Raw genomic sequence first — 22,797 nt, 5'->3', positions numbered from 1 at the left:
CTTAATGTGCTTAATCCCAAGATATCAACTTAAACTTTAGTATGAGTTAATTGACTTTTTCCAGGTGCACATTTCTGGATCCTTGGCAATGTCACACAGTGCATGCACAATACTTGAATTCTTGCCTCTTGCCATGCATCAGGTATGGCGACCACAGACCAGGGGCGGATCAGTTCATTTTATGGGGGGGGGGGGGGGGGGTTCCCAAAGTATAATTATGGTGAAGATATGGGTGTGAAGGTGCGAAGTGCCGAGCCGACGCGAAGCGCCTAGCTTGCTAGGGGGGTCCGGGGGCATGCCCCCTGGAAAATTTTGAAAAAAAGGAAGCAAAATGGTGCAATCTGCAGTGCATTCTGAGGATGATCATTACCAGTTTCAGGCAGCAGATTTGTCACTGATTAATACCCGAAAAATTGAAACTCAAGCCAAAAAAACACAAAAAAATATTTTTATTTTTTGGCTGGGGGGGGGGGGGGGGGTGTCCGGAAACCCCAGAAACCCCCCCCCCCCTCGTCCGCCCCTGACAGACGCACAGACGTAAAGACAGACACATCTACATAATTTTTTTAATATCGATAATAGATAACATCAGATATTTGTATTATTACGAATACTTTTTTTTCAAAAGATCCCGAGACAAATTTATTGATTCATGTATTAACATACTTATTTGACTATTTTCTGGTGTTTCGATTTTGAAACTATTGTTTTGGGTATAAAGATGTGTTTTTGGTTCATTGATAGTTCAATCATGGCGGCGAGTATTGTCAAGAAAGTGTGAAATTGAAGAGATTCGACGCTATTATTTTCGGCACGGTAAGAATAATAATTTGTAGAATCACAGCTTTAAACTGTGTGCCGTAGTTGGTTGCTGCTCTATTGCATTATTTTAAGAGACACTGAGATAGGCCTGATTTCTACGCACTTTGCCAGCTATTAATTTTGAAGAATCAAAATCTGAATTTGTGAGAGAAAAAAACCCCTGACATCGACTGATTGAACCCTTGGTATCAGCTGTTCCAGATCAATGTTCTTACAGTCGTTTTAATGCTGTTCTATGAATGAGAACAATGCCAGAGGCATCTTACCGGCGAGTTATTGGTTGAAACTAAGCTGCATGGCCGTGGCGAAAGTAAGCAGTTGTGTTTACTTACTAAAGTCACTTGTTTTGCATTCATGTTATGATCAGCACTAACCCGATACATCTACTTCCATGCCTTCGTCTATTCTTGTTTTAAGGTTTTGACATGCTGTACATCTCATAAGACTGGCAATCTACGACAGTGTACGAAGAGGTCGTTTTTAGCGAGAGCTGTTCAGATGCTCTAGATATTCTAACTATCTTAACACTTTCTACCCCACCTATGTTGACCAAGTTGTTTTAGCCAAGACCAGCTGTGCTGCAGCAGGTCACTCAGAATTGTCATAACTGAATCAACACGCTGGAATGCAGGCATTAGATGAACGTTACAGGGACTGAGGGAGCGACTGAAGCTAACAGTCTGAGCGGATATCCACACACCTGGTCAGATAGAGCCATATGAGTGGGTACGGATATATCCGTACCTGGGAGACAATGAGTCAACTTAAAACAGCAACGCAAATTTGAATAATTTAATTTCGACGGGCGGGGTGGTAAGACGTCGGCCTCTTAATCGGAAGGTCGAGGGTTCGAATCCCGGCCGCGGCCGCCTGGTGGGTTAAGAGTGGAGATTTTTCCGATCTCCCAGGTCAACTTATGTGCAGACCTGCTTAGTGGCTTATCCCCCTTCGTGTGTACACGCAAGCACAAGACCAAGTGCGCACGTAAAAGATCCTGTAATCCATGTCAGAGTTCGGTGGGTTATAGAAACACGAAAATACCCAGCATGCTTCCTCCGAAAGCGGCGTATGGCTGCCTAAATAGCGTGGTAAAAACGGTCATACACGTAAAATTCCATTCGTGCAAAAACACGAGTGTACATGGGAGTTTCAGCCCACGAACGCAGAAGAAGAAGAATAATTTAATTGTCAAAAACTAGTATTTCTGGTGTGCGATGTGTTGTTTTTTGACAAATAGATCCTCCAAACATTAATCTCTTTGGACGATTTGAGACAGTTTTAGGCCCTCAAGTTTTGCTTTCAATTACCAATGAGGGGAAAAAAAAAATGTATGCTTTCACATGCATCTCAGTTACTTTCTCTTCTGAGAACAATTACAAGGAACCTTTTCAGACAAAATAAACGAGGAAAAACATGCCATGATTTTGCAGTTAACTTTTAAGTGTGTGAAATATTGTTCGTCTGCCAGCAATAGACCTTTTTCAGTATCTGAGCAGCTCTCGTGAGACACGCTCTTTGTTATGCTTTGAACATTGTGAGAACTTTGAACCTTGGCTTGTGCAGTTTGCACGAGATCACTGTACCACATGCTTTGCTATGCTCTGAAGTTTGCGAGAGATTATGAGAGTTTGGAATATTGATAGGGTCTATTAAGATTGACTGAAAGAACAACAGTGTTTACTTGTTGACACAGACAGACAGACAGTCTTTTGTGCTGCACACACCACCCGTGTGGTGGACAATTCTGAAAACAAAGATTTCCACTTCAAAGCAACGGAATCAAGAAAATTAGGTAAACAACATTGGGAAAAAACCTTTGTTCCCTAGGACAAGGAGGAAGCTGAACTTTCAAAACTAATTTTTTTTTAAAGTCTTAAATTTTGTGGGTCTTAGTCTTACTCTTAAACTTAAAGTTAAAATTGAGGTTCTACTGTAATTTTTGTGAGATTCTGAGAATTCTGGTGATGCCAAAACATGGGTAATTGTTATGCGTATGATAATTGCTGGTGATGTGGAAATGAAATTGGTGGTGATGTGGTTGGTGTGGTTACTGTGTGTTTTCAGATGCAACAATGATCCCGCCGCGACAAGTCACCTTTGGTCTGTTGGGGATCACCGTCTTCATCTCTCTTATCTGTCTCCACTTGCTGACGGAGCTTTCACAGCTTGATGGCGCTCGCCAGAAACTTGGTGAGTGTAACATTTCTTACACTAACTAGTTAACTAGAGCACTGGACTTGTGATCCATGTCACTTTTTGTCAGAGTTGGCTGGGTTATACTATAGGAACACAAAGATTTCAAACCTGCATTCCCCAAAATCGGCGGATGACAGCTTGAATGGTGAAAGGGGGGGGGGGGGGGGGGGCTCATACACATAAAGACCCACTCCTGCAAAGAAAGAGCAAAGTTTTCCATGTGATTTTCAGCCATTGAAAATAAAAATAAAGTCTGTTTAAAAAACAGGAATTTGCCTTAAATTATAATTGAAAATGCTGTGTGCATTGTTACGTTGTGTTTTGCAGAGAGAGCTGTGGTCAGGCTGCAGGAGGAGAAACTGCCCATGTCCAGTCGACACCTGTCTTCCTCCAATGACCAGGTATGCAGTCTCACTCATAAAAGTCTGTGAACTGACATCCATGTTTAAGCCACACATTCATTGATATATGGACCTGACATCCATATTTAAGCCACACATTCATTGATATATGGACCTGACATCCATGTTTAAGCCACACATTCATTGATATATGGACCTGACATCCATGTTTAAGCCACACATTCATTGATATATGGGCCTGACATCCATGTTTAAGCCACACATTCATTGATATATGGACCTGACAGATTCATATCTGTTCATCCCCCAAAAGCAGAGTATGGCTGCCTAACTTGCGGGGTAAAAACGGTTATACTGGTAAAATTTCGCTTGTGCAAAAAAACAGGAGTGTACGTGGGAGTTTCACACCATGTACGAAGAAGAAGAAGATATCTGTTGAGACTTGTAGATGTATGCACTATAATTATCTGGTGTCAGTTTTAGTGACGCTCATGTGCAGTGTAGCTCTGTGTGGCATTGCACTGTTAGTGTTGCAATTCTTAGTAAACAAGTCAACAAATGTGCACCAACTCCCAAACCCCCTGACAGAGTTAATAATATTCAAAACATCGTCTTATTACAGTGAAAAAAAACCTTTTTGACTCACATGCGAAGCAAAAGTGAGTCTATGTACTCACCCGAGTCGTCCGTCCGTCCGTCCGGAAAACTTTAACGTTGGATATTTCTTGGACACTATTCAGTCTATTAGTACCAAATTTGGCAAGATGGTGTATGATGACAAGGCCCCAAAAAACATACATAGCATCTTGACCTTGCTTCAAGGTCAAGGTCGCAGGGGCCATAAATGTTGTCTAAGTAAGCCCCATCTTTTGATACCAGTTTGGTTTACCTTGCTTCAAGGTCAAGGTCACAGGAGCTCTTCAAAGTTGGATTGTATACATATTTTGAAGTGACCTTGACCCTGAACTATGGAAGATAACTGTTTCAAACTTAAAAATTATGTGGGGCACATGTTATGCTTTCATCATGAGACACATTTGGTCACATATGATCAAGGTCAAGGTCACTTTGACCCTTATGAAATGTGACCAAAATAAGGTAGTGAACCACTAAAAGTGACCATATCTCATGGTAGAAAGAGCCAATAAGCACCATTGTACTTCCTATGTCTTGAATTAACAGCTTTGTGTTGCATGACCTTGGATGACCTTGACCTTGGGTCAAGGTCACATGTATTTTGGTAGGAAAAATGTGTAAAGCAGTTCTTAGTGTATGATGTCATTGCTAGGTTTAGCTGAAGGTCAAGGTCATGTAAAGGTCAAGCATGTGAGTCGTATGGGCTTTGCCCTTCTTGTTAAGACCTTGTTTTTCGCATTTTGTGTTCATCAACCATGTTAATTTACCCCCATCTTAAGACTCCCTCCCTTTTAAAGGTGGTCGTCTACATTTTTGCTTTTTTTCATTAATCTTATGGTTAGATTTCGATACAAAATTATGTCAAATGATGAATGAACCACGAGAAAAAAAGTTATAGAAAAAAAAGATGTGTAAAAAAAGATTTTATTTTTGGGTAGCGTGACTCACGCTTCCAATATTTTGTTTTCTGTTTGCTGAGAACATGTGCTTTGCCTAAAAAATACTGACCAATCAAATTCATGTCACTATGCTTATAGCCACGCCCAAACAAGTGCAGCAACAGTTTGACACTGGAGCGCTGTCCACGCTTTTTTTTAAACGCACGAAATGCACGGGATTTGAGAGGAGTTTTGCGCTTGGCATTTTCCAAATAAGGATATCCTACTATGAGTACTACGCTGGAATACTACAATGAATTTTCAAATGGCTACACTGGCTTCGTCTTTCCTGATCGAAAGGGGGTGTATTGTTGATATTTGTAGATAATAGACTCTGCATTTTAATGGTCAAATGGCGATTTGGGTATAAAAATGTAGACAAGGACCTTTCAGACCTTGATTAGGCCTAAAAAAAAATAGGTGTGGTTACGGTAACCCGACCTACCCTATTTTTAGGCTATAACTTTTTATTACATTTGTCACAAAAAAAAAAGAAACGCGTGCAGAAAACGCAATGAAAGCGAAAGCGCCCGAGTCGCACACTTATTTCCCTGTCAAGTAGGTTTAATTTGTACACAGTCATTAGGAAAAGAATAAAAAAATATAAAAAGTGATTGCCTACCTTCCTACCCTATTTTTTTGGGCTATGTTACCGTAACCACACCTAATTTTTTTTTGTGCCTTATCTGAGAAGTTTGAAGGTTTTAAAGGGGGGTTCCACTGTATTCACAACCCATACAAACCTGACACAGCTTGACAATTTATTTCACACTTATTTCAGAGCATCGTCTATTAATATTATTTACAAGAAGTTTTAAGAGCTTTGTCATGTTCCTCAATTACAGGAAGGGGCGGAGTTTGGCGATGACGACAGCGTTGTGATCTACAACCGCGTGCCCAAGACGGGTAGCACCACGCTCGCCGGCATCATGTACAGTCTCTGTAACACCAACAAGTACTTCGTCATCCACATCGGCATGTTCCACAGCGCCAAAACCATCTCCCTGTCTGACCAGGTGGGTATTTTCTCTCACATTTTTCATGCATCGTAAGAACTTGAAATAACCGCAACACGGTGGCCTAGTGGTAAGGCGTCCGCCCAGTGAGCGGGAGGTCGTGGGTTCGAACCCCGGCCGGGTCATACCTAAGACTTTAAAATTGGCAATCTAGTGGCTGCTCCGCCTGGCGTCTGGCATTATGGGGTTAGTGCTAGGACTGGTTGGTCCGGTGTCAGAATAATGTGACTGGGTGAGACATGAAGCCTGTGCTGCGACTTCTGTCTTGTGTGTGGCGCACGTTAAATGTCAAAGCAGCACCGCCCTGATATGGCCCTTCGTGGTCGGCTGGGCGTTAAGCAAAAAAAAAAAAAAAAGAAAAGAAAAAGAACTTGAAATTCACACATGCTCCTGTCCAAGTGTTTCTGACACAAAACCCCTCGCTAGTGCTGGCCCCTTCAATTTTGGTCAGAGGAAATGCAAGGGTATTCACTCTTCCACAACCTATACAAACCCGAGGGAGTTATTTCCCAAAAAATGTCGATTGGTTGGGGAGAGGGATAAATTGTGAAGTGAAGCTACTGTGAAAACTCGTAATATCTGTTATCTTCAGATTTCACTTTTCTTTGTTTGACTTGTCTTGACATAACTCAAACATCACCTAAAGCCTAAATGAAGTTCTGTTCATTTTGTTCAAAAGATCAAGGGCCTCGCTAATGTCATCAAAAGATATTGCCGTGCAGATCTTGCATATTAAGAAACAGGTGCTTGTCATAAGATACCTCAGACTCACATGGTTAGTTGCATAATAATAGGCTCCCCGCGGGTTAGGGGGAAGAATTTACCCGATGCTCCCCAGCATGTCGTTAACGGATTCTGTTTCTCCTTTTACCCTTGTTAAGTGTTTCTTGTATAGAATATAGTCAATGTTTGTAAAGATTTTAGTCAAGCAGTATGTAAGAAATGTTAAGTCCTTTGTACTGGAAACTTGCATTCTCCAAGTAAGGTCATATATTGTACTACGTTGCAAGCCCCTGGAGCAATTTTTTGATTAGTGCTTTTGTGAACAAGAAACAATTAACAAGTGGCTCTATCCCATCTCCCCCCCTTTGCCCGTCGCGATATAACCTTGAACGGTTGAAAACGACGTTAAACACCAAATAAAGAAAGATAATAATAGGCTTTCAGCCCTTTGCATACAATACTTGTGCACACACCTCACATGTTTTGTGTTTGTTTCAGATGCGTTTCTTGCACAACATCACCACGTGGCAGGAGAAGAAACCGGCTCTTTACCATGGACACATCGCTTTCATCGACTACAGCAAGTGAGTCTAACTCAGAATTAGTTTAACCCTTTGCCTCTCGCACAGAAACACACTGTCTCCTATACTGTTCTCATGACATGGGAAGTAACTGTCAATTTCAAACTTTAAAAAATCATCGCAAAGCAACCACTGCAAGTTTTCTGAAACTTTGTCTTTTCTTTTTGACTCACATGCGAAGCAAAAGTGAGTCTATGTACTCACCCGAGTCGTCCGTCCGGCCGTCCGGCCGGCCGTCCGGAAAACTTTAACGTTGGATATTTCTTGGACACTATTCAGTCTATCAGTACCAAATTTGGCAAGATGGTGTATGATGACAAGGCCCCAAAAAACGTACATAGCATCTTGACCTTGCTTCAAGGTCAAGGTCGCAGGGGCCATAAATGTTGTCTAAAAAACAGCTATTTTTCACATTTTTCCCATTTTCTCTGAAGTTTTTGAGATTGAATACCTCACCTATATATGATATATAGGGGAAAGTAAGCCCCATCTTTTGATACCAGTTTGGTTTACCTTGCTTCAAGGTCAAGGTCACAGGAGCTCTACAAAGTTGGATTGTATACATATTTTGAAGTGACCTTGACCCTGAACTATGGAAGATAACTGTTTCAAACTTAAAAATTATGTGGGGCACATGTTATGCTTTCATCATGAGACACATTTGGTCACATATGATCAAGGTCAAGGTCACTTTGACCCTTATGAAATGTGACCAAAATAAGGTAGTGAACCACTAAAAGTGACCATATCTCATGGTAGAAAGAGCCAATAAGCACCATTGTACTTCCTATGTCTTGAATTAACAGCTTTGTTTTGCATGACCTTGGATGACCTTGACCTTGGGTCAAGGTCACATGTATTTTGGTAGGAAAAATGTGTAAAGCAGTTCTTAGTGTATGATGTCGTTGCTAGGTTTAGTTATTTGACCTTGACCCTGAAGGTCAAGGTCATGTAAAGGTCAAGGTCAAGCATGTGAGTCGTATGGGCTTTGCCCTTCTTGTTTGGTCTTCCACACGAGCTTTTGGGCAATTTGGCAGATAAGTGTATTTTTTGTATTGTCTGTCTGTCCACATAAAAAAAAAAACTGGGTCGAAGATCAGTGACCCTAACATTTTGTTTTGTCATGATTAAACGTTCATATAACATACCTTTCTTGTTTTTTTATTCTGAATTTTGGAACGTTGGCACAAAACCCCTGTTTGTTTTTTGGTTTCAAAACTTTGTCTTTTATTTCAGATTTGGTGTGAAGAGAAAACCGATCTTCATCAACATGGTGAGAGATCCGCTGGCTCGACTTATCTCCTTTTACTATTTCACTCGCAACGGTGACGACATCCGGCCGTCCAGAGAACGGCAGAAAGACCGCACCATGGAGGTTAGATACATGCTTCTCAGTTTGTGTGTGTGTGTGTGAGGTTCTAAGTGTGAGAGGTTGTGTGTGAGGTTTTGTATGTGAGTGTGTGAATGAGAGGTTGTATTTGTTTATGTGTGTGTGAGGTAGTTTGTGAGTGGGTGTGTGTGTGTGAGAGAGACAGAGAGAGGTTGTATGTTTCTGTGAGAGAGGTTGTGTGTACATGTGGGTGTTTGTTCTCCTGGTCGTGAGCATGTCTTATGACATTTGAAACCATTGCACCGGCTGCATACAATACCAGCATTCTTGTTCTGTCGGGGAGGGGATGTTATTAGGATTCTTACTTTCTTCAGCAAATTTGGAAAAATGGCCATTAAACTTTCATCACTTTTTATCTCCAGACGTTTGACGAATGTGTGGAGCGCGACGGGGACGACTGTGACCCCGTGAACCTGTGGCTTCAAATTCCATACTTCTGTGGTCACATTGCTGAGTGCTGGTCAGTAGTACATGTACCCCTTTTTTATCAACCAGGTTGTATAAGGCAGCAGGTATTGTGTGGACAAATTCCCCCAAAGTATGGCTACAAATGGTGAAAAACCTTGGGCATAAAACACAAGTGTATGGGAATTTCAGCCTATGAATGCAGCATAAGTATGGACACTAAGATCTTGAGTCTTGAGGTAGGCAAGATAGCTGATTAGCTTGGTGATTAGGAAAGGCGCTTTGTGTATGTGTGTCAGACAGTAAGACTTCAACTCCTAGAATGATCTTGCTGACAAGTTTTGTGTTTATATTTCAATAGATATTGTCATTCAATCAAGTTGGCGTTTCAATAAAACAGATTCTGTGATAGTTCAGATTGCCTCAACTCATTAAAAGTGACCGGTCATCAATTCTCGATGAACACTGGTTACAAAAGCCAATGATCACCTGCTGGCAAGGCGCATTGATACAACAAATAGTATTTTGTGTGTGGCAGGATTCCGGGCAGCGAGTGGGCGCTGAACAAAGCCAAGCAGAACGTGTTGCGACATTACCTGCTGGTGGGGTTGACGGAGGAGATGGAGGATTTTATCACTGTGCTGGAGGCCGTCCTCCCGCGCTTCTTTAAAGGGGCCCTCACCCTCTATAAAAATGGTGAGTGCAGTGGAATCTGTGTATAAAGACCACCCAATGGACAAAAGTGGTCGCTACAGACAGGAGGTTGCCATGGGAAGGTCAAGTACACTTAGCAAAAAAGAGTTTGCGACAAATTTTGCACCCCAGTCTTCTTCTTCGTTCGTGGGCTGAAACTCCCACGTACACTCGTGTTTTTTGCACGAGTGGAATTTTACGTGTATGACCGTTTTTTACCCCGCCATTTAGGCAGCCATACGCCGTTTTCGGAGGAAGCATGCTGGGTATTTTCGTGTTTCTATAACCCACCGAACTCTGACATGGATTACAGGATCTTTTTCGTGCGCACTTGGTCTTGTGCTTGCGTGTACACACGGGGGTGTTCGGACACCGAGGAGAGTCTGCACACAAAGTTGACTCTGAGAAATAAATCTCTCGCCGAACGTGGGGACGAACTCACGCTGACAGCGGCCAACTGGATACAAATCCAGCGCGCTACCGACTGAGCTACATCCCCGCCCTGCACCCCAGTTAAAGCATTAATTCTCATGTCATTTTATTCAAACTTTCTATGGCATTTCAGATCGACAGGACAAAAACAGAAGGGACCAATTAAAAATCGACGAAAATATATACATATGGCATAGAAAGCTTGAATGAAATGACACGGGAATTAATGCTTTAACTGGGGGGCCAAGTTTGTTGCAATAATGTTTTGCTGAGTTTAAATAGAAAAGAAACTCATCAGAATCCTTTGGGGTGATCGTTGTGGACAGGTGGATGTTTATGGAGAGGTGGTAGCTGGGCAGGTTCCACTGTATACAGGCTGGGGAATCCTCCCGGGATCCACCAATGTCAGAGGAAATCTGATTGGTTTTGCAAGGAAGAAGAAAAATCCCTTAGAACACAAGTCCTGATCAATGTGCTATGGTACAGGGTTCTTCTTTACTGTTGGTCACGTAGGGGGTGGGGGTGTCACTTTTTTTTTAACCCCATTTTCTCCAAATTTGTTGACTTTTTCGCACCAGATGAGTAAAGCTCAACTAAAATTACATTCATGTGCTCTAGAAATATTATATATTGTAATTCAATCAAGTTGGCGTTTTAATGAAACAGATCCTGTGATTGGTCAGAATGCCCCAACTCATTAAAAATTACCGGCGAGGCGCATTGATACAACCTCAAATAGTCTCGGTTAGCTTTGAGGGTCATTTTACAAGTAGGAAATATGAAGGCCAACGAAATACCGAGACCATAAGTTATGCGAAGGGATGACATTGAATACAGATGGTAGAGCACTGGACTTGTGATCGGAAGGTCGCAGGTTCGACGGACGGACACGGGTCAACTTTATGTGCAGACCCAGAGACGGAAGCCATGTCCCACCCCCGTGTCATCACAATGGCACGTAAAAGACCTTGGTCATTCTGCCATAAGTGCAGGTGGCTGAATACACCTAAACACGCAGACACCTGGGTAGCGCGACTCCGTTGCTGCTAGCTTTCCACTGGGAGGAAGCGACCCGAATTTCCCAGCGATGGGACAATAAAGTAATGAAAATGAAATGACGTAAGTTGATGCATGAATTCTTCGGGACTACGTCAGTCAATTCCAAAGATCGCTTTTGTGATGAAAAGAATTTGTTTTTGAGTTTGCTGTCCAGAAACCCGTCAAAAAAGAAGGGAAAATGTATGTGAAAGAAAACAAAACAGGAACAGAGTGATACGATAGGAATACAGAGACATATTTCTTGGGACTTGACCCTTGCAGGTAGGTGGACTGAAAGTAGTGTGTGAACATGAAAGCAGGAAAGAGATCGTCGTCAGATTGAATTACAATAACATTAACACTATTGTGACTAGCACTGCCACGGCGTTGACGTCCTGCCTGCCCAAGCTTGCCACCAAGAAACTTACCAAAAATCAGTAACTGTAAAGAAATCTGTCTAGCAAGCTTGAATTAAGTCCAATCACCACCACATTTTTTGTACTAATTAAAAAATGGATGCCCAGTTCAGTCGTGCTATTTATAAGTTTGTCATGCAATTTGTTTTAGCAAAGGGGGGGTGAAAGGGGGATAATTTGTGTTTTTTTACGGTTTTTTTGTGTGTTTTCTTTTCCACTGCTTTTAAAGTTATTTTTTAACAGAAAGTATTATAAATAATTTTATAACCAAACAAGGTGTAAAACCTATGAATTAGCTGAAATATTGTTAAAATTCTACACAGAAATAAGGAGACAGTACAAAGAAAAAAACAAGCAAATCCCGCATTCACTCACAGCATCCTGACTCAAATGAAACAAAACTGTGACACTCACCAAATGATGTCTAGGTAATCCATATTGAATATGTCACATTTTCACAACAAAGTCCCAACTGTACACCTATGAATATTTCCAAAAGGATTAGGAGGCTCCAGCCATCCATTGTTATCAGTGCTGCCACGCCCCCCTTGCAACTACACATTCGAAGATTCATGCAGTGCCACCCTAACACGTGTAGTTTGCCGACTCATACTAGCAACACTGAACAGGACTGTTTCTTGCTCAATATCACTGCTATTATCGCTTTCTTGAGGCGAAAACAACACGTCGGAATCAACAGGGTCCTCAAGATCCAACATCCGGAGAATCTCCTCCCGTGACAAGGCTCGCCTTCGATTCATTTTTTTTCTCAAAAAAACCACACAAATCAGGCTAATTTTACATATGGCGGAAGGGCACGCAAAGTGTGTCAAGGGAAACAACTCAATTTACTGCAAGCTTCAAAAACCGGGAAGCAATCACGAGTCGTGTACCCTGTATGGCTGTTACTGATTTATAAGCGTCCCGTCCATGGGCGTGTCAGCGCTGTTACTGATTTATCAGTGTCCCGTCGCGAAAGTGTTAACATGCTTCCATTTGAAACTTCTCGGTCTTCATTATGGATTGACGCACTCCCAAAGTTTAATTGAAGCCCTCTGTCGCTTCGCTCCGTCGGGCTTCAATTAGCTTTGGTCTGGCGTCAATCCACGATGACGACCTCGAAGTTTCAAATGGAAGCATGTTAATGTGTAATTAAATTACATATTCCTACTCCGAATCACATGTAGCAGTTGACTCAGTCTAAAGTGCTAGGTCTGAAAAGGCTACCCGTCTAAGGGGAGCAACCCCAACTAAAAAAGTGTAAACGTAGCTATGGTAATGACGACGCACCCAGGGAGTTACCTCCCCTCCTGCGTACTACGTCACTACTGCTACTGACCACGTGACCCCTATCATTCGACACTTCAGCTTTCTAGGGAGCAGGTCGTGAATTTTTTGGCTCTAGTGGAAGTTCGCTGTTTGGTGTTTGCTTAGACACCCACCGGCACCCACACCCGTCTCTTCACCCGCTGCACTGGTAGTTGGTGAGCTCGTTCCTTTACTTGTATCGAACGTAATTTTTCAGTTGCTACTTGAAATTTTCGGCCACGTGTTGGTCACGTATTTTGTGGTAGCCATTTTGGAATTTTTGTCGCCATTTTGTTGTCAGCATGTGTGACGGAGACAAAAAGCGCGGCAAGGCTGATGTGAAAGGGAAAATTAAACCCAAGTCTTCCACTTCTGTCCCTAAGCCTATTTTGGTTGTTGTTTCCGACGCGGCTAACAATGCTGTTATGACGGTCCCTATTTCTGCCCCGAATGACCAGCCGGTTGTGGGGCAGTCTAATCAACCTACGCGTACCGTTGTTTCTCGCTCGTCTTCTCTGCCGCTTGCAGATTCGACGTCGCTGGTTTCATCGTTGCTTTCTTCGCTGGTTCCCGAGCTTCGCACGTTGGTGAGAGAGGAGATGGTGCGTTCTCAGCCTTCGACTTCCGTTGTCCCGTCGATGGCTTCCTTTCCGCTTCCGGCTGTGACGCTGTCCTTGACCGAGGCGGTTGCTTCTGTGCCTTCTACCGCTGTGGTTGGCGACGCAAGTAAGTTGGGCTGGTCCGTAGGTCCTCGTGAGGCCGCTGGACGCTCCCTGCTGGGAAACAGCCCTTTTCGCCGGGTTCACGACCCGCAAACCCCTGTTCGTTCTCACTTTGGCTTCACGGAAGACCATCGTGTCGATGAGCAATGGCGGCATTTGGTTCAGGCTTCGACGCTTCCGGCACTCGCCGGAAGCGTAGGTCCTCCGACGTACGCACCCGCTGGGGTCGTTTCCGGAGTCGACCAGCCGGTTCCGTCTGCTGCGCTTCCGGCACTCGCCGGAAGCATAGGTCCCCCGATGTACGCACCCTCTGGGGTCGTTTCCGGGGTTGACCGGACGTGGCCCTCTGGGCATTCGGCCTTCCGGCCGCCGTCCACAGTGTCTGCGCTTCCGCTTTTCGCGGTCGCGTCTGATACTTTTCCGGCTCAGACCGGATCTGCTGCTTCTTCCGCTTCCTCTCGGATGGCGGTCGCGGGGGGGCATCACCAGCCCTTTGGGCAGGTGTCTCAGCCCTGGCCGGGGCAGTCAGCGCTTCCGTCTTCGGTTGTTGCTTCGACTGCGGTTCCGGTTCCGGCGGCTGTGGGCATGCCGTCCTCTTACTCTTTCCCTAGTCAGGGCATGAGTTCGGATGGTATTGGAGTGGACGGGTTTCCGGTTTCCGGTTACGGTGTTCACCGCCCTTCTACCAGCAACGTGGACTTCGGTCCTTCGCCGGACGTTTCGGATATTCAGTCCGTCGCCAGCGAGGCTGCACGTGTTGGTTATCCGGAGAGACTCAAAGTGGCTCTTGAGGCCGCTGCTGAGGTCACTTCGAGATATTTCGCGGAAGGGGCTTCGGTCTCTTCGGCTGCCGCTTCGACGGCACCGTCCGCGATGGCTGATTTTCGCTCTGGGAAGGAGGATGACTCATACTTCCGGGTTTTGGAGTCTCCATCCATAGCTTTTCAGCTTTCTCAGGTGTTGGCCAAGCCATCTCCTTCCGGAAGCGGAATTCCTTCACTTCCGGTTCCGCTGCTCGTGCCTCACGGCTCAGTTCCGGAGCTGGCTCAGCAGTGGATGGCTTCGCCTTCTCAGGCTTCTGCATTCGCTCTGTCGTCTCACAGGCGGTTGGTCTTGCAGAAGTCTCCTAGGAACTTGTTGGATGCGTTCGCTCTCCCGCGTTCATCTTTGACAGTTCCTCCGGAGATGCTTGCCTTGTTGGCCAAGCCTATCAAGAAGGATGACGGCGTGCTCTTTTCTGAGAACACGCTGATTGCTTCTGAAGAGGCAGGGCGTCAGCAGCTGGAGCTTGCCTCCATTGCTGAGACTCTCATTCGGGCCCTCTCTCGTGCCCTCACTGATTCGCTGAATCCGTTCTCTCTCAGCGAGGATCAGGATGCGGATGACGTCTCCACTTTGTTGGCCGCTCTTGCGAGGGTCAATGAAGAACAGATGAGACTTTCTGCCGTGCACTATGCGCACTCTGTTATGTGTCGTCGGGATCTCTTCCTGTCACACTCTCAGTTTTCGGATCAGGCGACCAAGGACACTTTGCGTGCCTCACCGGTCTTGGAGGGTTCCCTCTTTGGGCATCTCGTTTTTGATGCCCGAAGACAGGAAATTCAGGCTAACAGGGACCAGCAGTTCTCTGACTTTTCCCTGCACAGCCTTAAGCAGTCCAAGCAGTCTCAGCCTTCTCAGCCGAAGCAGGCTAAGGTTGCTGGCCCTCCCAAACCGGCAGACAAGGGTCGTGGACGGTCCTCTTCTCGGGGCTCGAGAAGACGACCGTCTTCCGGCAGGGGGAGAGGCGGCTCTGGAAGCAAGCCTCACCCCCAATGAAGTGCTCCCGATCTCCCCCCCACCCCGCCCTCCACTCTGGTGATGGCGGGGGGCCCTTCCCGGGCACTTTCCCATTGGCTCGGGTCTATACAGAGTCAATGGATCGTGGGGGTCGTGAGGTCGGGCTTCCGTCTTCTCTGGAAAGATGGCAAGGCTCCTCTGGTCAGGCGTCCGCCGGCGTTCAGGCCTCCCTCCTCGCAGGAAGCCATTTCCGTCCTTCGGTCGGAAATAGACTCCCTGGTGCAGAAGGGCGCAGTGGAGAAAGTCCTCGACCACAGTTCCCCTGGGTTTTACGGACGGCTTTTCGCCGTCCCCAAAGCCTCAGGGGCATGGCGTCCTGTCTTGGACCTGTCGTTCCTCAATACCTTTTTGAGGGAGATAAGGTTCAAGATGGAGACGCCAGCGTCGGTCAGGGACTCTCTCCGCCCGGGAGATTGGGCGACTTCCATCGACCTGACGGATGCATACTTCCACATTCTTATGCATCCAGCCGACCGGAAATGGCTTCGTTTCCGGTGGGCAAGTCAGGTTTACCAGTTTCGCGCCCTTCCTTTTGGCCTGTCTCTCGCCCCTTGGGTCTTCACCATGGTCGTGAGACAGGTCTGCGCGCTGGTGAGGTCGCGGGGTGTCCGGCTACGTGCCTACCTGGACGATTGGCTCATCCTGAGTCAGAGTCAGGCGGGGTGCGAGCAGGATACCCAATCGGTTCTTCGGGAGGCCAACATGTTTGGCTTCTCGATCAACCGATCAAAGTCGGAGCTGACACCGTGTCAGACGTTCACCTACTTGGGAATGTCTTTCGACACGGTGGCTTGGACTGTTCAGCCCTCTCAGAAGAGGGTGGGCAAGCTCCAGGCGTGCATACGCTCCACTTTGCCTTTCCCGAGGGCCTCCCTGCGGACTTTGGCCTCCATCTTAGGGCAGATGGAGTCCATGGCTCTCCTGGTCCCCTTGGGGAGGGTCCACAAACGTCCCTTTCAGCTGGCGCTGAAGCCGTTCGTGGACTCTCCCACGGTGGATTGGAATGCCCTCATCCCTCTCCAGGGATGGTTCCAATCCGCTACCCTTCCGTGGCTGGACACGGAGTGGGTGTGCAGGGGCGTGCCGATAGCCCTTCCTGCCCCAGATTTGGACCTGTTCACGGACGCGTCCTTGGTGGGGTGGGGGGCTCACACAGACCAGCTGACTGCGTCAGGTCTGTGGTCGGCAGATCAGAGGATGCAGCACATCAACTTGCTGGAGCTAGAAGCCGTGGCTCTAGCTCTGGACAAGTTCCGGCCCTCCCTTCAGGCCAAGCATGTTCGTCTGTTTACAGACAACACGACAGTGGCAGCTTACATCAACAAGCAGGGAGGGTCGCGGTCTCCGTCGCTTTCGGCCAGGGCCTGCGAGATCCTGATTTGGTGTTCAGAGCATCAAATCAGGCTTTCGGCCAGGTACCTACCCGGAAGCTTGAACACTCTGGCGGACGCGCTCAGCCGCTCCGACAGAGTGCTTCAAACAGAGTGGACCATCACTCACGGAGCGCTGGATCGTCTCTGGTCTCTTGTGCAGAAACCTCAGGTGGACCTTTTTGCCACCAGGTTCTCGAAGAGACTACCAGTGTTCGTCTCACCATTCCCGGATCCCGAGGCGTGGGAGACGAACGCGATGGACATTTCCTGGTCAGGCCTGGAGGCTTACGCGTTCCCGCCATTCCAGTTGCTCACGCGAGTTCTCAGGAAGGCGGAGCAGGAGGGCCCGTCCCTCCTGCTGATCGCTCCTCTTTGGCCGTCTCAGCCGTGGTTCCCGGACCTGCTGAGACTCGCCCAGGGCCCTCCCATTCCTCTCGCTCTCACGCGAGGAGAACTGGTACAGCCTCACACCGGCAGCCTCCACGCAGAGCCTCAGATGCTGAATCTTCACGCGTGGAGGTTGTGCGGTCTTCTCTGAGGCGCAAAGGGGCATCAGATCTGACCATGGACCTGGTAGGACGCTCGCACAGAGCATCTACCTCGTCCGTTTATGAGTCACATTGGAGGGCCTGGGTTACCTGGTGTCACGAGCATCGGCTGGATGCTACGGCGCCCCGCACGATGCACGTGGCGAACCATCTTGCTTTCATGTCCTCTCAGGGAGCTTCTGCTGCCTCGTTGAAAGTAAGAAGATCGGCCATCTCGGCGACCCTACGCCAGATAGGTCGCTCTATAGATGTTAGTGGCGTGATCGCGGGAGTCATCAAGGGCGCTTCCCTTTCTGACGTCAAGTCTCGTACGCCCGTTCCTAAGTGGGATCTCTTATTGGTCATGGAGTTTCTGCGTTCAGCGGATTTTGAACCTCTCAGAGATGCCAGTTTTGCGAATCTTACACGCAAGTCCCTTTTCCTTTTGCTGCTAGCATCGGCACGAAGGGGCAGTGAGATCCACGCTCTTTCCGGTAATTCGGACGACATTTCCTTTGAATCAGATGGGTCCGTTACTTTGCGGTTTCGACCTGAGTTTCTTGCGAAAAACCAGGCTCCCGAGCGAGCTTCTCCTTTGGTTCATGTCAGGCCGTTGTCCACTATTCTGGCTCCGAATGATCCAGACTTAGTAAATTGCCCTGTTAGAGCCCTTCACATCTACCTTGCCCGTGCTCAGTCTCTTAGATCCGCAGCTCAAAAGCTTTTGTTTATTTCTCTCAATACGGAGAGACATAAGGATATTACTAAGACGACTCTGGCCCGGTGGGTGTCGGCGCTCATTAAGCATGCTTACGAGTGGAGCCGCCGCAATGAAGGGGGGACACAGCCTGTCCTTCCTCTGGAATCAGCTCGGGCTCACGAGACGCGAGCTTGGGCTTCCTCCTTGGCCGTGTTACGATCAAGAAGACTGGAGGAGGTGCTACACACCGCATACTGGCGTTCCGAGGATGTCTTCATGAATTTTTACCTGCGTGACATCTCGGCTCTTCGCCAGGATGGATCTAGAGCTTTGCCTGCCATGGTGGCAGGGGGTCAGCTCTTGACAAGGATTTGAGAGTGAGTTTGAACTTTTTCTTTCCCACCGCCTTGTTGTTTCAATCTGCTACATGTGATTCGGAGTAGGAATATGTAATTTAATCGAAAATTTTATTGTAAATTTTCATTTAATAAATATACCTACCCGAATCACATATCGTAGTCCCTCCCACCTACCCCGCTTATGATTTGGAGATTTTATTCTTCGAGTCGAATGATAGGGGTCACGTGGTCAGTAGCAGTAGTGACGTAGTACGCAGGAGGGGAGGTAACTCCCTGGGTGCGTCGTCATTACCATAGCTACGTTTACACTTTTTTAGTTGGGGTTGCTCCCCTTAGACGGGTAGCCTTTTCAGACCTAGCACTTTAGACTGAGTCAACTGCTACATGTGATTCGGGTAGGTATATTTATTAAATGAAAATTTACAATAAAATTTTCGATTATTGTTGTAATTCAATCAAGTTGGCGTTTTAATGAAACAGATCCTGTGATTGGTCAGAATGCCCCAACTCATTAAAAATTACCGGTCATTAATTGTCGATAACCACTCGCTAAAAAATCCATTAACAACCTGCTGGCTAGGCGCATTCATACAGCCTCAACTAGTCTCGGTTAGCTTTGAGGGTCATTTTACAAGTAGGAAATATGAAGGCCAACGAAATACCGAGACCATAAGGTATGCGAAGTGATGACGTTGAATACGTGACGTAAGTTGATGCATGAATTCTTCCGGACTACGTCAGTCAATTCCAAAGATCGCTTTTGTGATGAAAAGAATTTGTTTTAGAGTTTGCTGTCCAGAAACCCGTCAAAAAAGAAGGGAAAATGTGTGTGAAAGAAAACAAAACAGGAGCAGAGTGATACGATAGGAATACAGAGACATATTTCTTGGGACTTGACCCTTGCAGGTAGGTGGACTGAAAGTAGTGTGTGAACAGAACAGAACCAATTCTGTCTGTTTACAACCGCATGAAAGCAGGAAAGAGATCATCGTCAGATTGAATTACAATCCGTCTGGCTTCAATTAGCTTTGGTCGGGCGTCAATCCCCGATGACGACCTCGAAGTTTCAAATGGAAGCATGTTAATGTGTAATTATTATTATTATTATCATAACCTTGTTTTTTTCTTTTGTCCAGGAAATTCACACTTGCGGAAAACAGCCCAGAAACTGCCGCCCAAACCAGAAACTATCAGCAAAATCCATGAGTCGCCCATTTGGCAAATGGAGAACGACTTTTACGAGTTTGTGCGCGATCATTTCCACTACATCAAAGACCAGCTGTTTGAAACAGACGAGTTTGGAAGATCGGTGGAGCGTGGACATCGATTTCAATACGAGAAAATCCGCCCCAGCTAAAGGCAGTCTTCCGACAGTTACCCTTGCAGCTGTCTTGTTATGAGTGTGTGTGTGTGTGTGTGTGTGTGTGTGTGTGTGTGTGTGTGTGTGTGTGTGTGTGTGTGTGTGTGTGTGTGTGTGTGTGTGTGTGTGTGTGTGTCCCCCCACCTCCCCCACACCCCAAGAGTTGTCTGCAAAGGACAAGTGAAGAAAAGACATTGATTTCAGTACGAGAATATCCGCCCCAGGTTAAGGCAGTCTTCCCACAGCTATACTCATGGATGTCTTTGTTCATTTGGTACAGTGGAACCCCCCTTCTAAGACTCTGTTTCCTCAGACTTTCTATTCAAAACCTCTGTACATTTACCCCCGATTTAAGACTCCCTCCTTTTTAAGACCTAATTTTCTCAGATTTGTGGAGGTATTATAAGGGGGGTTCCACTGTACAAAGACCGCCCCAACAGGCAATGCGGGACACCCTTGCGCTTGGCAAAGCTTGGTCTGGTCTGAGTTCCGGAAAGTGGTTTTTTTCTGAGAGTGCGAGTCTGTTGTTTATCCCCTGTGAATTGCGGAGTGAGAATCTCAAATGTTGTATGCTGACGAGAAGTTGCAATATTTCTTTTTTTGTCATCAATTTTGCTTTTTGCGTGGCCAGTTTCAGCTTCGCCTATTGTCGGCAATGTTAGTTTGCTCTATTTTGAATGTGTTGCTCATCGTAAGGCCAGTAGCTGATCAAAAAGAAGTAGAAGTTAGATCACAGTTGTTGCAGTAAGATATTAGTATTGGTGGTGATATAGCCCTGAAAGTCCAACAAATTGTGCACTAGCCTTTGGCTAGTGATTCTGAACATTTACTCGCCAGAGAGCAAACTTTACTAGCCAAACCAACAATTTGTTTCAGCAACTTTAGTCTTTACACGCATTTGGTGAATAGATGAACATTTCTACTCGCCAGTTACATGTTTGTACTCGCCTTGGCGAGTAAAATACTCGCCACTTTCGGGGCTGTAATAGTACAACCTTAAGAGAGGCAAGTCTTTTACTCCCCGCAGCAGGTGACAAAGACAGTTGTTGGAAGATGATTTGCTTTTCTGCTGGCAACCAAATCATGAACACTTTCTCTTTTGAGTAACTTACATTGCTCTGGGCTTTGATTTTGTCTGGTGTACATATTTCTAATAGATAGTTTGGAAAACATGTGGCATTTAATTTTGGGGTCATAGTGATTGTGTTGTCATAGCAAAATTGTGCATAAATATTGCATTTGAGGGGGGAGCATTTTGCATGTAAGCTATATTGCTGCACAAAAAAGTCTGCATCAACTCACTCAAGTCAGGGCAATACCTGGTTGCGCTTTGTGTGAGGGGGGCTGCATGCCATTGGGGGTTTCTAGTCTTATTCATATGCTGTGCCTGTGAAAACTTGTCAGACACATATGTAAGCGTTGATTCAGCACTCTTTTTGTAGTGTTGGAATGATTGAAAGAGCGCTTTCATGACAGCAAGATCTATTCATTGAAGGAGACACTTGAGATATTGATACCGCATTTGCTTGGTATTGCAAAGAGTATGACTTTTTGTGTGAAAGGCTTTTTGTAAGTTTTATGAGTAAATGATGGGGGGGGGGGGGGGGGGGGGTTGTGGTCTAACTCAAGTCAAAGCTAGACGTGCATTTAGTTTTGTAAGCTTTTACGGAATGGGTGCGGATGGGAAGCTGGGTGACTGTAAGTTATGACTGGAGCTTGAGAAATGACAATGGACTTTGAAAGATTATACAACTTTTTCTCAGTTTTATAGGCTGTATATGTATATATAACCATGACTTCCGTGAAATCCAGACTAGCATTGTGTGCCCTTGTGCAATTGATGTGTGTGTGTGTGTGTGTGTGTGTGTGTGTGTGTGTGTCTTTGATTTTTTCAAACGTTGTTTCATCGCTGCCTAAGAGTAAGACATCAGTCACAACCACATATATGTTCTCGTTCTTCACTTAAATGCTTGAATTTTTACAAATTTTGTATAAAGAATCAACAGTTTCTTTTTGGAAACAAACTGTAGTATTTATTTGAATGCAGACTTGAATCAAGTGAGGAATGGTTTCTTGCATGTAGCTGGAGATTATTTTAATTTCTTGTTTTGGAATATACATTGAGAATAGTGGAGAGGGAATATTCTGTGAATATTGCTCTGTGTATATATTATGAGCACATTATTTTACTTTTAGTAGTGTTGAAATTATTTGTGTGTATGTATGTATGGGGAGATTTAAATAGCGCTTGACGTTCTCTGAGCGCTTGACATATTAATTTCTGCCGTGTGAGATGGAATTTTTTTACACAATATATCACGCATTCACATCGGCCAGCAAACCTCAAGCCTATGTATGTATTTTGTTTGCACAGATATGCTTTCAAGCCCATATAAAACTTTTTCTTTTTTTAAAAATAAGTTTGTGGCACAGTTTATGTCATGTGTTCATTTGCAAACAAAAATTCAACTTTTTTAATTGTATTTTATCTGTACTTTAGGAAAACATGTCTAACCATCCCTACAGTTTGCAGTGTGTGAGATATTTCTTCTGGATTTTGTGTATGTGTTTATGCATGTGTGTGTGTGTGTTCATGCATGTGAGAGTATGTGCTGTATACATGTCAACAGTGTATAGTTAAAAAAGACACTGACTTGTAAATATTATATATACATTTATGTTAGATGTGTTCCACATGTTAGATGTGTTCCACATGTTAGATGTGTTCCATACATTTTTGATGAACATTTGGTTGACCCTTTTTGTTCCATGCATGTACTTACCAGATTTTGTGGCCATGTCAGACTTTGGAATGTTCAATGTTTTTTTTTCTCTGTTTACACAAGATCCCTACTGGGGCCTAATTCCACGAATTTCACCCGTAATGAACGTTCCTGCAATGGGCATTGCTGCTGTTTTCCGGTCCATTAACGAGTGACATTTTCGTTGGCGGTACACATG

The 22,797-nt window shown here is 45.4% G+C and overlaps 1 protein-coding gene across 1 annotated transcript; it reads left to right on the top strand.

Moving 5' to 3' along the window:
* The first annotated feature begins 734 nt into the window (after nt 1-734).
* LOC138949476 (heparan sulfate 2-O-sulfotransferase 1-like) lies at nt 735-22,031 on the top strand. The gene is made up of 9 exons (XM_070321304.1): nt 735-816; nt 2,887-3,012; nt 3,346-3,419; nt 5,800-5,970; nt 7,192-7,277; nt 8,511-8,649; nt 9,027-9,124; nt 9,608-9,765; nt 19,613-22,031. The coding sequence occupies exons 2-9, from the start codon at nt 2,895-2,897 to the stop codon at nt 19,831-19,833; spliced, it is 1,065 nt and encodes a 354-aa protein (XP_070177405.1). The 5' UTR covers nt 735-816; nt 2,887-2,894; the 3' UTR covers nt 19,834-22,031.
* The last annotated feature ends 766 nt before the right edge of the window (nt 22,032-22,797 follow it).

This window comes from Littorina saxatilis, linkage group LG15 (assembly GCF_037325665.1).
Source record: "Littorina saxatilis isolate snail1 linkage group LG15, US_GU_Lsax_2.0, whole genome shotgun sequence".
Classification (NCBI taxonomy): Eukaryota; Metazoa; Mollusca; class Gastropoda; order Littorinimorpha; family Littorinidae; genus Littorina; species Littorina saxatilis.
The sequence above is the reverse complement of the archived record's forward strand: the minus strand, read 5'-3'. Positions and strand labels throughout refer to the sequence as shown.